This window comes from Cherax quadricarinatus, chromosome 36 (assembly GCF_038502225.1).
Source record: "Cherax quadricarinatus isolate ZL_2023a chromosome 36, ASM3850222v1, whole genome shotgun sequence".
In the NCBI taxonomy this organism is placed as follows: domain Eukaryota; kingdom Metazoa; phylum Arthropoda; class Malacostraca; order Decapoda; family Parastacidae; genus Cherax; species Cherax quadricarinatus.
Genome location: NC_091327.1, coordinates 23,745,108 through 23,760,099, shown reverse-complemented (window position 1 = coordinate 23,760,099; position 14,992 = coordinate 23,745,108). Strand labels below are relative to the sequence as shown.

At 39.1% G+C, this 14,992-nt stretch overlaps 1 protein-coding gene across 6 annotated transcripts; it reads right to left on the bottom strand.

The window, feature by feature from the left end:
- Positions 1 to 2,610: 2,610 nt before the first annotated feature.
- On the bottom strand, positions 2,611 to 14,132 carry LOC128691389 (U4/U6 small nuclear ribonucleoprotein Prp4). 6 transcript variants are annotated; one of them, XM_053780243.2, is made up of 3 exons: positions 14,019 to 14,132; positions 8,219 to 8,511; positions 2,611 to 3,920 (listed from the first exon to the last, which is right to left on the bottom strand). In XM_053780243.2, exons 2-3 carry the CDS (start codon positions 8,489 to 8,491, stop codon positions 2,664 to 2,666), a joined length of 1,530 nt encoding a protein of 509 aa, XP_053636218.1. In that variant the 5' UTR covers positions 8,492 to 8,511; positions 14,019 to 14,132; the 3' UTR covers positions 2,611 to 2,663. The 6 variants fall into 6 exon arrangements, with proteins under 6 accessions (XP_053636218.1, XP_053636217.1, XP_069947684.1 ...); XM_053780242.2 differs by lacking the exon at positions 14,019 to 14,132 and adding an exon at positions 13,697 to 13,820; XM_070091583.1 differs by lacking the exon at positions 14,019 to 14,132 and adding an exon at positions 13,447 to 13,544.
- Positions 14,133 to 14,992: the final 860 nt, after the last annotated feature.

Sequence of the window (14,992 nt, the reverse complement as noted above, 5' to 3'; positions counted from 1 at the left end):
TGGAGTGACATCTGAACTGTCATTCTGCATGCCTCTGCAATGACATTGATTATGTGTGAATGATGGTGAAAGTGTTTTTCTTTTTTGAGTCACTCTGTCTCAGTGTGAGAGAGCCAGTATATTGAAAAAAAATGTGTATATGTACCTGTATTGCTGCCTCAAAGTTCTACATTTGCTCCAGTTGCTTGATGCTCTTTGACCAGTGATGCATCAATGATTTATGTAGAAATATACCTAGTAATAATTGAAAGAATTAGAGGTAAGACAGAATGTAGGATTGCAGATGAGCAAGGAGGTTTCAGAGTGGGTAGGGGATGTGTAGATCAAGTGTTTACATTGAAGCATATATGTGAACAGTATTTAGATAAAGGTAGGGAAGTTTTTATTGCATTTATGGATTTAGAAAAGGCATGTGATAGAGTGGATAGAGGAGCAATGTGGCAGATGTTGCAAGTATATGGAACAGGTGGTAAGTTATTAAATGCTGTAAAGAGTTTTTATGAGGATACTGAGGCTCAGGTTAGGGTGTGTAGAAGAGAGGGAGACTACTTCCCGGTAAAAGTAGGTCTTAGACAGGGATGTGTAATGTCACCATGGTTGTTTAATATATTTATAGATGGGGTTGTAAAGGAAGTAAATGCTAGGGTGTTCGGGAGAGGGGTGGGATTAAATTTTGGGGAATCAAATTCAAAATGGGAATTGACACAGTTATTTTTTGCTGATGATACTGTGCTTATGGGAGATTCTAAAGAAAAATTGCAAAGGTTAGTGGATGAGTTTGGGAATGTGTGTAAAGGTAGAAAGTTGAAAGTGAACATAGAAGAGAGTAAGGTGATGAGGGTATCAAATGATTTAGATAAAGAAAAATTGGATATCAAATTGGGGAGGAGGAGTATGGAAGAAGTGAATGTTTTCAGATACTTGGGAGTTGACATGTCGGCGGATGGATTTATGAAGGATGAGGTTAATCATAGAATTGATGAGGGAAAAAAGGTGAGTGGTGCGTTGAGGTATATGTGGAGTCAAAAAACGTTATCTACGGAGGCAAAGAAGGGAATGTATGAAAGTATAGTAGTACCAACACTCTTATATGGGTGTGAAGCTTGGGTGGTAAATGCAGCAGCGAGGAGACGGTTGGAGGCAGTGGAGATGTCCTGTTTAAGGGCAATGTGTGGTGTAAATATTATGCAGAAAATTCGGTGAGGAAATTAAGAAAAGGTGTGGAGTTAATAAAAGTATTAGTCAGAGGGCAGAAGAGGGGTTGTTGAGGTGGTTTGGTCATTTAGAGAAAATGGATCAAAGTAGAATGACATGGAAAGCATATAAATCTATAGGGGAAGGAAGGCGGGGTAGGGGTCGTCCTCGAAAGGGTTGGAGAGAGGGGGTAAAGGAGGTTTTGTGGGCAATGGGCTTGGACTTCCAGCAAGCGTGCGTGAGCGTGTTAGATAGGAGTGAATGGAGACGAATGGTACTTGGGACCTGACGATCTGTTGGAGTGTGAGCAGGGTAATATTTAGTGAAGGGATTCAGGGAAACCGGTTATTTTCATATAGTCGGACTTGAGTCCTGGAAATGGGAAGTACAATGCCTGCATTTTAAAGGAGGGGTTTGGGATATTGGCAGTTTGGAGGGATATGTTGTGTATCTTTATACGTGTATGCTTCTGAACTGTTGTATTCTGAGCACCTCTGCAAAAACAGTGATAATGTGCGAGTGTGGTGAAAGTGTTAAATGATGAAAGTATTTTCTTTTTGGGGATTTTCTTTCTTTTTTTGGGTCACCCTGCCTCGGTGGGAGACGGCCGACTTGTTGAAAAAAAAAAAAAAAATTCAGGGAAACCGGTTATTTTCATACAGTCGGACTTGAGTCCTGGAAATGGGAAGTACAATGCTTGCACTTTAAAGGAGGGGTTTGGGATATTGGCAGTTTGGAGGGATATGTTGTGTATCTTTATATGTGTATGCTTCTAAACTGTTGTATTCTGAGCACCTCTGCAAAAACAGTGATAATGTGTGAGTGTGGTGAAAGTGTTGAATGATGATGAAAGTATTTTCTTTTTGGGGATTTTCTTTCTTTTTTGGGTCACCCTGCCTCAGTGGGAGACGGCCGACTTGTTAAAAAAAAAAATAAAAAATACCTAGTTGGACGAATCGTATTGTGGCTAGATGGTCCAGTGGTTAACGCGACGGTCTGGAGTTTTGAGACTCTGATTGCGGGTTCTATCCCCACCCATGGTATGGCTTATCTATGTCTATTGTGAATACATATACATGTACTACACATAATTTGTAAAAGGACTATTACTATAGACATGGGTGAATACCCATGTTTGCGTTTGCTGTTTTACTTTTGATGTACAGTATTTTGTAGAATTGTTTGTGTATATCTTCCCAAGGTTCTTATGTTTTGTAGTGCTGCAAACCCTGAAGTGTTTAGACTGATAGTGCACGAATAAGCTTTGTATAAACAGATTCACTATGCGCCAGCTTCTCAAGGAGCACATCCCTCTCAGATACTGAAGGAATACTGTATAGCACAGTACTGCAAAATCATTTAGACTAATTATGGCTCAAAATACAACTATATATAAATGATAATGAAAGTACTACAGTATGTCAAACAAATTTTTATTAATTTTAAATTCAATCAGTTACAATTACATCCTAATCTGGTCCCCAAATTTTGAATGTGCGATCAAAAGAGCAGGTTGCAATAATACCATCGGTGGGTGAAACATCTACACCCATAACTTTTTGTCCATGTCCTTCAAGGGCACGCATAGCCTGAAAAGATCCATGGCACCAGAGACGAACTGAGCCATCATATGAACATGTAACAATATACTGTCCCCCTAGTCGATCATAACGAGCACCAGTAACAATGCCAGTGTGAGCAGGGATAATGTATATACATCTACGTTGCCTCACATCCCAAACTCTTGCAGTGTTGTCCTCACTGCCTGTTACTAGGTGATAGCCATCAGGGGACCAATCAATGGCTAACACTGGGTTCTGGTGTCCACTGAGGAACATGACACATCTCCCTGTCCTAAGATCCCATATACGGCCAGAAGCATCCATACCACCTGTTGCACATAAAGATCCATCATTCTGAAAAGCTAAGCAATAAACTGGCTTTGAATGGCCTTCTTGAAAAAGAACCTCTTCTTGAATCTCTAAGTCCCACAATCTCCAGCTGTTATCATGCACACATGCCCCAAGAAACCTTCCACTGGGATGAAAACGTACTCTAGATACCCTTGCCTCAAGAGTTGGAAGTTCTCCTAGAGGTTCCTCTCCATTTAAGCTCCATAGCTGTACACTTCCATCACGTCCACTGGACACTAAATTCAAAGCTGTTGGTTCCATGGATAAAGTGGCACTAGGGTGCCATTCAACACAGTCTACATAACAATTGTGGCCACGAAATGTACGCTCTTCCAAGCAATTATGTACTTTCCATAGTTTAACAAGACCACTCCATGAACTAGTAGCTAAAAGTTTTCCATTTGGACTGAAGCTACAGTAACATACTGGTCTTGTGTCAGCATTCTGACTACCAAGAAGACCAAATGATCTAAGTTTATTTTGAACTTCCTGCCTTCTAGCAGTGCGAGTGGCTTCTGGAACCTGATAATCCAAATGCTCCTTTTTCAATCTTGCCCTAGCATGAGGAATTGAGTAATTGACGATAAACATCCGTGCCTCCTTTAGTGATTGCGGCCCCTCGTGATACCATGTCTCCTCTGGTCTCTGTTGATCATGTTCGGGTGTATCCGCTTCTTGTTGCCCAGCACCTGTCTTTTTTAGAGCATCTTCACCAAGTCGAGACAAAATTTCTTTCAAGCGGTTCCTTCTATCAGCAGGGCCTTCACCAAACAAGCAGATAGGTTCACCCAGTTGTCTCAACTGCTGCTTTACCTGTTACCATAAAACAAGAATATAAGGTCCAGTACAATCTAAGATTTTTTGAACAACTGCATATAGATCTATTGATGACATTTGAGAGCTAATGTAGCAATGTGAAGATGATGAAGGAAATGTTAATAAGCTCATCCTTGTATTAGAAAGATAATTATCATCATATTCTATTAACCCTTTGAGGGTTTTGGTCGTACTAGTACGTCTTACGCGTAGGGGTTTTTGACGTACTAGTACTCATAAATTCTAGCGGCCTCAAATCTAGTGGAAGAAAGCTGGTAGGCCTTCATATGAAAGAATGGGTCTGTGGTCAGTGTGCACAGTCTAAAAAAAATCCTGCAGCACACAGTGCATAATGAGAAAAAAAAAACTTTGACCATTTTTTTTAATAAATCAGCGACTTTGCAGTGTATTTTCGTATGGTATTTATTGTTGTATTCTAGTTTTCTTGGTCTCATTTTATAGAATGGAAGACATATTACAGAAATTGAGATGATTTTGACTGGTTTTACAATGAAAGGTGCCTTGAAATTGAGCTCAAAGTAGCAGAAATGTTCGATTTTTACCAAACTTCAAAAGTAAACAAATCATGCCAAGCGTGCAATACACGTCAACTGGTGACCTGGAGTTTACCTGGAGAGAGTTTCGGGGGTCAACGCCCCCGCGGCCCGGTCTGTGACCAGGCCTCCTGGTGGATCAGCGCCTGATCAACCAGGCTGTTGCTGCTGGCTGCACGCAAACCAACGTACGAGCCACAGCCCGGCTGATCAGGAACTGTCTTTAGGTGCTTGTCCAGTGCCAGCTTGAAGACTGCCAGGGGTCTGTTGGTAATCCCCCTTATGTGTGCTGGGAGGCAGTTGAACAGTCTCGGGCCCCTGACACTTATTGTATGGTCTCTTAACGTGCTAGTGACACCCCTGCTTTTCATTGGGGGGATGGTGCATCGTCTGCCAAGTCTTTTGCTTTCGTAGTGAGTGATTTTCGTGTGCAAGTTTGGTACTAGTCCCTCTAGGATTTTCCAGGTGTATATAATCATGTATCTCTCCCTCCTGCGTTCCAGGGAATACAGGTTTAGAAACCTCAAGCGCTCCCAGTAATTGAGGTGTTTTATCTCCGTTATGCGCGCCGTGAAAGTTCTCTGTACATTTTCTAGGTCGGCAATTTCACCTGCCTTGAAAGGTGCTGTTAGAGTGCAGCAATATTCCAGCCTAGATAGAACAAGTGACCTGAAGAGTGTCATCATGGGCTTGGCCTCCCTAGTTTTGAAGGTTCTCATTATCCATCCTGTCATTTTTCTAGCAGATGCGATTGATACAATGTTATGGTCCTTGAAGGTGAGATCCTCCGACATAATCACTCCTAGGTCTTTGACGTTGGTGTTTCGCTCTATTTTGTGGCCAGAATTTGTTTTGTACTCTGATGAAGATTTAATTTCCTCATGTTTACCATATCTGAGTAATTGAAATTTCTCATCGTTGAACTTCATATTGTTTTCTGCAGCCCACTGAAAGATTTGGTTGATGTCCGCCTGGAGCCTTGCAGTGTCTGCAATGGAAGACACTGTCATGCAGATTCGGGTGTCATCTGCAAAGGAAGACACGGTGCTGTGGCTGACATCCTTGTCTATGTCGGATATGAGGATGAGGAACAAGATGGGAGCTAGTACTGTGCCTTGTGGGACAGAGCTTGTCACCGTAGCTGCCTCGGACTTTACTCTGTTGACGACTACTCTCTGTGTTCTGTTAGTGAGGAAATTATAGATCCATCGACCAACTTTTCCTGTTATTCCTTTAGCGCGCATTTTGTGCGCTATTACGCCATGGTGAGTCTAATATTCTTTCACAAGTGCACCAATAATATTTATACCATTTTTTACACTAATGCAGTAGTCTGCATAACAGTAAATCTTATATTTTTTGTGAAAATAAAAATTCAAAGTGGAAAGCAAAAGAATATAAGAGGGGCCTTGAGACGTGACTAATGACTAGAGGAAATGTCATTTTAGTGCCAGGAATGTCTTTCTTGTTTATTCTGGACCCTATTCGGAAATTGGCATCTTTTGAAATTTGTGTGAAATTGGCAAAATTGCTAAATTCTGACCACTGTACTGGATAGTTGAATTTCATAAATGGGTGGTTTCTTGCACCCATTCGATAGAAAAAATGGAGTTCTAGCGAAATATTCATGTTTTTTGTCGACTAGTACAGTGAAATTGGCCGAAAATGGGGCTCAAAGTGGGCAAAATCGCCGATGCGTAAACATCGCCGAGACCGCTAACTTTGCGAGAGCATAATTCCGTAAGTTTTCTATCAAATTTCAAACTTTTGGTGTCTTTATGATCGGGAAAAGATTCTCTATCTTTTCATAAGAGAAAATAATTTTTTTTTTTTTAAATTTGGCCGACCCTGAGAACGAGTTTCGGAGAGGGCCTGTCGACCCTCAAAGGGTTAATAAACAAATTAATGCAGTACTATAGAACAGTATGTATGGTACTCATATTCTAAAATATTATTAAAATCTACTTTAACTAATTTACTTGGTATAATTATGCTTTGAAGAATGATTAAACTTTGTGCCACATGGGGAACACTGGCTTTTAATTTAAAAGTGTAAAAAAATTTTTTGTAACTAAGGTTGCTAAATTAATCCTACTTTATTCAATTCTAGTAAAATTTAAATTATTTTATACAACACAATCTTTTTTTACCTTGCACCACTTTACTCATGTCCATCTTTAAAATAATTTTAGTAATATAGTGATTGCTCTATTAACCCTTCAACTGTCCAAAAGCAGATCTACGTTGTTGCACGTAGTGCTCCGACCTTGATTTTCTCCATTTGAAAGCATGCAAAAAAACGTAGATCTACGTTCGGAGCGCTATGCGAGTGAACGTAGATCTATGTTTGGACAGTTAATGGGTTAACTGCCTTTGTGGAGAAAAAAAGAGCTCAACGGAGTTTTCAATCAAGTGACTCTCTAAGCACTTTAGACAAAATGGAAAATTTATACTATTGGCTAAAAATAAAACGTTCATTATACTAACTACAGCATAACTTTTAAATGTATGGATGGGAAAATGCTGAAGAAGTTGTATACAACATACAGTAAAGTAGGTATATAAGGAGAAACCTTATAAACGAAAATGTGGACCAGTTAGAAAAAATCCTAAGAGGAGCTACAAGATGGATCTCAGACCCCCCGCCCCCCCCCCCCCCAAAAAAAAAAAAAATATATATATATATATATATATATATATATATATATATATATATATATATATATATACACCTACCATCCAACTTACGACCGAGTTCGGTTCCGAGAAACCGATCATAAGTCGAAATGGACGCAAGTCGAACTTTACTACTGAATATCAACATCACATTTTTGTAATGACTATTTTATTGTTTTATTTTCGTATTTCATGTTTTACTTTACTTTTTATGCTGTTAGTACTGTATTTTATACTGTAAGGTTTAGAATAAACACTGTGTACAACACAAATAGTTGTTTATTTCCCAGAAATTTGGCCAAAAAAACACGGTCATAAGTCGAGTGGTCGTAAGTCGAGCAGGTCGTAAGTCGGATGGTAGGTGTATACAATGTATATATATATACATATGAGTTATAATGAAAGACCGAAAACACACAAGATGCTGACACTAGTTGATGGGAGGAAAAGACGAGATACACAAATAACCCGCGAGATACATTAACGTATAAGGTTATGAAGAAAAAGAAAAGTAATTTTTAGCATACACCTTCTACATGGATAACAAAAAGCCATATATGTATGTAAATTAAGAAAAAATGGAGCCAAAGAGATACTGGGAAAATGGTGTAAGAAAATGAATTGACCATGAAAGAAAATTTAAAAAATTATATGAAAATATTAATGAAGATAACACCATAAGCAAAGCTCTGCTCCTGTAACTATCAATATGTACAGTAATTGCATGTCAGTCAAGAATTGCAGATTTTGTGATTATGGGTTTAATTTTTATTTTTATTTTCTCAGCTGTTTAATCATATTCATTTGTTGTTCAGTCCCAAACTTCATAAAAAATATTGTTTATTTTTTTATTGTGGCTCCACCTTTAGGATGGATCCAATAACAGAGCAATCACTGTATTTGGAAAAATTTACCTTTGTCTGGATTACAGAATATAGTAACTGATTACAGTTGATACAGTATATGCTTCTGTGCAAATCATGCTAAAAATGCAATACATGGAAGTTTAATGTGTATGCCAAAATTAGCCTCATGTACACTTTACTCATATAAAACACCACTCACCTCACTATCATCTGTTGTTACATGAATCATTCGAGCTCGACGTTTGCGTTCAAATTCTTCCAAAAGTGCTTTTTTCTCATCCAACATCTCTGGCTCATCCAACTCCATGTATTCATTGCTGGTATGAATATTTGTTGTATTTGCTGGACTTCCAGGAGAATCTGTCGGGGTGTCTCCACCCGACACAGTGCTCTCCAAATTTGAGACATACCATTGACGCTCACTAACTCCTCCGCCTCCCACTGTCACAGGAGAATCTTCACCTTCAGACATTGTCAGTGTTGAGTCTTTTACTGTAATATATTAGGTTTTATTAAATGGGCATTTTGGGTGTTGTTCTCTCAGGCTGAAGAGGAAATACTATGATATTATTGCATTCATGAAAAAATGCAAACCTGTAGGGATCATATTGTGCCCGAGGGAATGGGAGGCAATCAGGTTTGACCCGAAGCAGGGAGTCAGGTTCAATTCCTTGATCAATTCCTTGATCAAAAGTCCTTCAATGGTGTCAAGGAAACTCCTTTGAATGGTTTCATAAATTTATTTATAATCTTACCTTAAAAGCATATGTCAAAAAACGCTCCCAAAGAGGGAATAAATTTTGTATAACTTTAACTATCCACTACACTAGTAGTCTGAGGATAATATTACTGGAACAAACGCTGAGGTTTTCAAGAGGAAACTGGATCACTTTCAGTGAGTGCTAAATCAATCAGGGTGTGATGGTTATGTGGGCCTGGGGGATACTAATAGCATAAGCCTGGTTGACCAGGCAGTCAACAATGAAGTCTAGCTTCAGGCCAGTCTTCAGGAGTAGATCTCTCAAAACCAGTGAGAGATATGGTTATAATGTTAACTTAACAAGATAGATACCAGTCAATCCATCTTATCAAAATTTTTATCATTCGCTGTACCATAATTTTATAATTCAGGCAGACACATACCTATAATTTGTTTAATAAACATAGCATGTATATTAGCATGTTTGGTTTACGACCATAAGGACACAGGTTCAATCCCAGGCAAGTCAAAATATATGAGCAAGTTAACCTGTGCCTACTGCCACTGTTCACCTAGCAGTAGACAGGTGCTGTACTTACATGTTAGCAAATCTGTGGGTTACATCCTGGGAAGAGGACCTTAAGACCCTCACTAACCCACTCACAATTTGAAGAGGAAACTTCAGACAAAATTTTTGTCCATCATGGACTGCTATCAAGTCCAGTTATAAATTATTCAGGCCTCAGTATTTTTAATATTTACTGAGCCATACTGGTTGGCTTTCTTAGGTTTCCAGGTTTAATAATAGCAATGACAGACTTCATCACTGTGTATGATTTATTGTAATGTTCATGTGACTGAATTTATTAAGTGCATGAACTGACTCATTACCATACTGTAAACTGAAACTAACATCCCTGTAAACTTTCCATTACAGTGGACCCCCGCATAACGATCACCTCCCAATGCGACCAATTATGTAAGTGTATTTATGTAAGTGCGTTTGTACGTGTATGTTTGGGGGTCTGAAATGGACTAATCTACTTCACAATATTCCTTATGGGAACAAATTCGGTCAGTACTAGCACCTGAACATACTTCTGGAATGAAAAAATATCGTTAACCGGGGGTCCACTGTACTACTGTATCTCAGCTGAAGATGATGGCAAGGATTTGGATTGTCAGTCATAGAGGGCTAATAACCCAAGAAAGTCAAGCAGTGTGGATTATTTTCAAAGTTGTCCTTTAGCCCTCTTTCCTAGGATGCAACCCACAAAGCCAACTAACTCCTAGGTCAGGGGTCGGCAACCCCGGCCTGTGTGAGGTTTTTGTCCAGCCCGCCAACTTAACACCTGGACACTAATTATCTAATTAGTATCAAATACAGATGAAGTAGTTCACTTCAAGGTTAAGCAGTTCCTGGAAAAGTTACTTCGTATCCTCCCTCCTTAGAGTTTTTCATTTGAGTTTGTTGTCTGGTGGTAAAACAACTGTGCAGTAGGTATCTGCATTCGATAATAATATTTATTTAATTATTTGTGATAAATTGTGTTAAGTATTGTTAGAATTAGGCCAAAATTGGTTTAAAAAACTAATGGCAACCCTGAGTTCGAGAATTTTTTTTTATATTACATTTAATAACATGGCCCTCCTCTGAGAGACTGGATAGCTGTCTGGCCCTCTCTCTCCAAAAGGTTGCCGGCCCCTGTCCTAGGTATTATATCCATCTACTGTCACCTTTGTAGGTTAGCTCTCTCTTGTAAATACATGTATAATAATGTGTTGTTATTAGCTGTCCATAAAAACAATGTATGTGCCTATATAAGGAAGTACTAAACCCATATGGAAAAATTGGTGGTCATCAGGTTTGATCCAAGGAAGGAAAGGGTAATTTGAATTCCTTGGATCAACAACCCTCTCCCTTGAAGGGTATACCTGAATAATCATACCACAGTGTTTGATTGTTTGGGTTAAACAGAATACAGTATAATAAACCATAACAATTGCCTAAAGTGGAGTATTCATAAGGCAGGATTACCAAGTATGAAGAAAAGTGCATTAAAATAATAATATCTTTATTTCTACAAGTACATGTGCAAGGTATACAGTCCTAGCTGACATCAATGACATGCTACTATATAAAAAGCTGCTTGTTATGCAGAGCATTTCGAGCAAATTTGGTCAGTTTTGTCCCGGGATGTGACCTACACCAGTCAACTAACACCCAGGTACCAATTTTACTAATGGGTGAACATGGACAACTGTGTACATGTATGTGTACTCACCTTCCAATTAATGTATGCTTATATTATTGTGCCCACTGCAATCCTTGAGCAAATTTAAAAAATTTGTAAAGCATGTAAATTTAACCTGAATAAAGCAATATGTACACAATACTGAAACCCAAGTTTAATGGACAAATGCCTGTTGTCCATTAAATCAGAATTATGAGAATATTTTTCTGTGCTAACTTAATGTATGTATGTATGTTAAATCCAAAATGAATTTATCCAAGGGAAATGTAAAAATGGTGGACAATTCTGGGTTTAGGGAACTTTGACCATTGATTCCAAATACACCCTCTCTTCACTTAACGACATACTCGTTTACCGATGCCTCAGACTTACGATGGGCTTTCTGACCAGTATTCATACCTAAATCATGTATATCAGAGCTGATTTCCTATATTCTGTTTATTTCAATATACAGTACACTACTGCATAAACATTTAAAAATATACCAGAAATGTTATACATGGTGCAAAGGTGACACTAAAACAATATCAAAGATGGTTGACACAAACTCATCACCATTATAGTATGCTCCTCACTTAGCGACTAATTCGTTTAACGATGTCTTAGGAATGGAACTCCATTGTTAAGTGAGGAGAGGCTGTAATGTCCAGCCACAGATTTGTCCATTAAATCTGAAATCCACATTATGTTCTGACTCATTACTGGAGTATGCAGAGATTGGCGAGCTCATCTCATCCACAATAGAACAGATTTTATTCGGATTAACCTGGACAGTTAGTAACTAAGGATAACCCAGTAAAGGCATGTCACCAGTGTGTGGCTTATTTCCATTGGAGTCCTTCAGTCCTCTTCCCCAGGATGCAAGCCACACCAGTTGCCTAACACCCATTTATAGGACCTACTTGCCACTAGGTGAACATGGGCAGCAGGTACATGTATAAGGAAACATGCCCAACATTCCCACTCATCTGGGGACTGAACTAGTCCTAGTGTGTGAGCTGATGCCTCTACAAAGCCATGAGCCACAAGAGGTCAATTATTATTATTATAATCAAGGGGAAGCGCTAAACCCGGAGGATTATACAGCGCCTGGGGGGGGGATGTGGAAGGCATTCAGGCTTAATTCGGGGAACTGGAGCACAGATCCAATTTCCTAAATCAAGAGCCCCTCACCAACATCAAGGAACCTTCCTTGAGGGGTACACAAGAGGTCAAGCCCCTCAGTGAGGTAAGACATACTATTATAATAAAAAATGAAGAGCTAAACATACAAGGGTCATACAGCAAGGCGAGACAGAGGAAAATCTACGAGCTATTGCCCCTATTACCTAGTATTGAATAAATACCTGAGAGTTAGAAAATTGTTGTAGGTCACATCCTAGAAAAGGACTTAAAAAAAAAAGGACCCCAAGGGAAAAGCAGCCACAATGACTTTATTGAGTTATTATCCCATAGTCGGGATAATAACTCAATAGGGTCATATACCACCTGGGGAATGGGAGATAATAATCTGCTCCAAAGAAAGCAAGAATAGATCCAATTCCTTAGTTGATTATTTAGGGATGCCCTAAGCCTGTTGGGGGCATATGTCTGAGCAATGGGAAGCAAGCAGCTTACATCCAAGGAAGGAGATGGTAAATCCAATTCCTTGGATAAAGAGCCCCTCAACAGCATTAAGGAATGTGGCATCTGAATGGCTAGTTTATTACACGCCAGCAGCTCATACCAGGTGTATAGGTGACCCGTAGCTTGATTGCTAATGCACTCAGCTCACATGCTGAGGTCCGGAGTTCGAATCTCCTCTGGTACGGCTGGAAAGCATTAGGGACATGTTGCCATAAGACACCTGTTGTCCCTGTTCACCCATAAATAAAATGGGTACTTGGGTGTTAGTTGACTGGTGTGGGTCGCATCCTGGGAGAAAACTGACGTAATCTGCCCGAAATGCTCAGCATAAACTGCTTTCTATATAGTAGTATGTCACTGACGTCAGCTAGGACTGGATACCATGTACTTATACTTGTAGTAAATAAAGATATTGTTATTGTATATTATTAACTGGAGTGTGCTGTATGACCATACGGGTTTAGCGCATAAAATATGCCTATAGATACATCTTTAAGGTTATTACAGTCGTTTCATGGAAACAGAAAGAGAAATGCAGGGTAATGAGATATTTTATCGACAACTTTTCGCCCACGCAAATGAGCATTTTCAAATTCACTTAAAAAAAAAAAGCACTACGTGAGGGAAACGTCAATAAAGGTTCACATTACACCGTATTTATGTCTGTATTGTATACAATTTCTCTCCACAGTTATTTCATGCTCAGTATTACAATTTCATTACATAGCTAACCCAAGCAATACAATACCCTAACAACGTTGTTATTGTTAGTGTAGAGAGTTTTGAGGGTGACTACAACAAATTATCCTGAACCCTGCTTCGCGGGGTCTGTTAAGAATATATTACCCAAATCGGGGCGGGAATTGTGAAACACGATTTTACTCTCGCTATCTTCCCTTTGGACACAGAAACAGTGGCAATTGTTCTCAATTAGGTCGGGTGTATCCCTTTGCCTAGACCGCAGCAAAGCAAGGACCCCAATGGAAATGTCACTTTGCCTGACTTTCTTGGGTTATCGTAGGTAATCTACACATGCTACTAAGTCTGATAATATATGTAACTGTATTTATGTGTACCTGTGTCTGAATAAACTTACAAGATGCCCATGCTCTCTTCCTCCCCAATTTTATCAACCGAGACAACACCCGGCTTTTTCCTGGCCTAGAAACTAGGAGAGCGGGACGATGAGCTAATATGTTATTGGATGACTAATTACGCAGTGTAGCCTAATAAAAACCCATTCAAATTCAAATTCAAATTCAAAGTTTATTCTCTATAAGGATTACAATGCTGAGTTTACAGAATTTGGTTATTGTGTGGTTTACATGTAGTAAAATAATTACAGAGTGTACCACTAGAACACCTAGCATGGCTAGGCATTTCCTTTGTATTCCTGCTTTTTTTTAGTTTGTACTCACAGGATGATCAAGAGGTGCATAATGAACTACCCTTTCAGGCGACACACTCCTTTCACTGTTTGAGGTTTAAGAGACACCTCTATTCGACTGAAGAAGCCTGCTGCTCAGGCAAAACGTTTCTCCAATAAGCTAAGTGTTACACGTGTCTTATTCATCAGGTTGGCGATATTATATACCATTAACATAGAATATATTCGTTCCTGTTTGCACTGTTCTACTTTCCTCAAACTCGTTTACTAGTTCTTTCCTACATACTTTTTTTAAAAACTTGTTTGAGAATCCAGAATTATATAAACAATAAAAATAAACAATTTTATATCTTTGCGTAGGTTACAATGTGTGAATACATATAAAACTTGTTGATGGGTACAAAGAAAGCCACTGGCATGAGGGGCATTTCGGACAGACTAATCCTAATGCTTACAGACTACTTAATACTAGACATAATGAGTGGTAAATTTTAATTATACATTGTTTTCCTTATTGCAACAGTGAGGTAGCTAATGGTTTACAGTAATCAAATTTATAGTTGAGATGAAGTATATCACTACGATAAAGTCCTAGATGTACGAGAAGACAAAAAGAATGCAGATGTAATATACACAGACTTTGCAAAAGCCTTCGACAAGTGTGACCATGGCGTAATAGCGCACAAAATGCGTGCTAAAAGAATATTAGGAAAAGTTGGTAGATGGATCTATAATTTCCTCACAAACAGAACACAAAGAGTAGTAGTCAACAGAATAAAGTCTGAGGCGGCTACGGTGAAAAGCTCTGTTCCACAAGGCACAGTACTCGCTCCCATCTTGTTTCTCATCCTCGTTTCTGACATAGACAAGGATGTCAGCCACAGCACCGTGTCTTCCTTTGCAGATGACACCCGAATCTGCATGACAGTGTCTTCCATTGCAGACACTGCAAGGCTCCAGGCGGACATCAACCAAATCTTTCAGTGGGCTGCAGAAAATATGAAG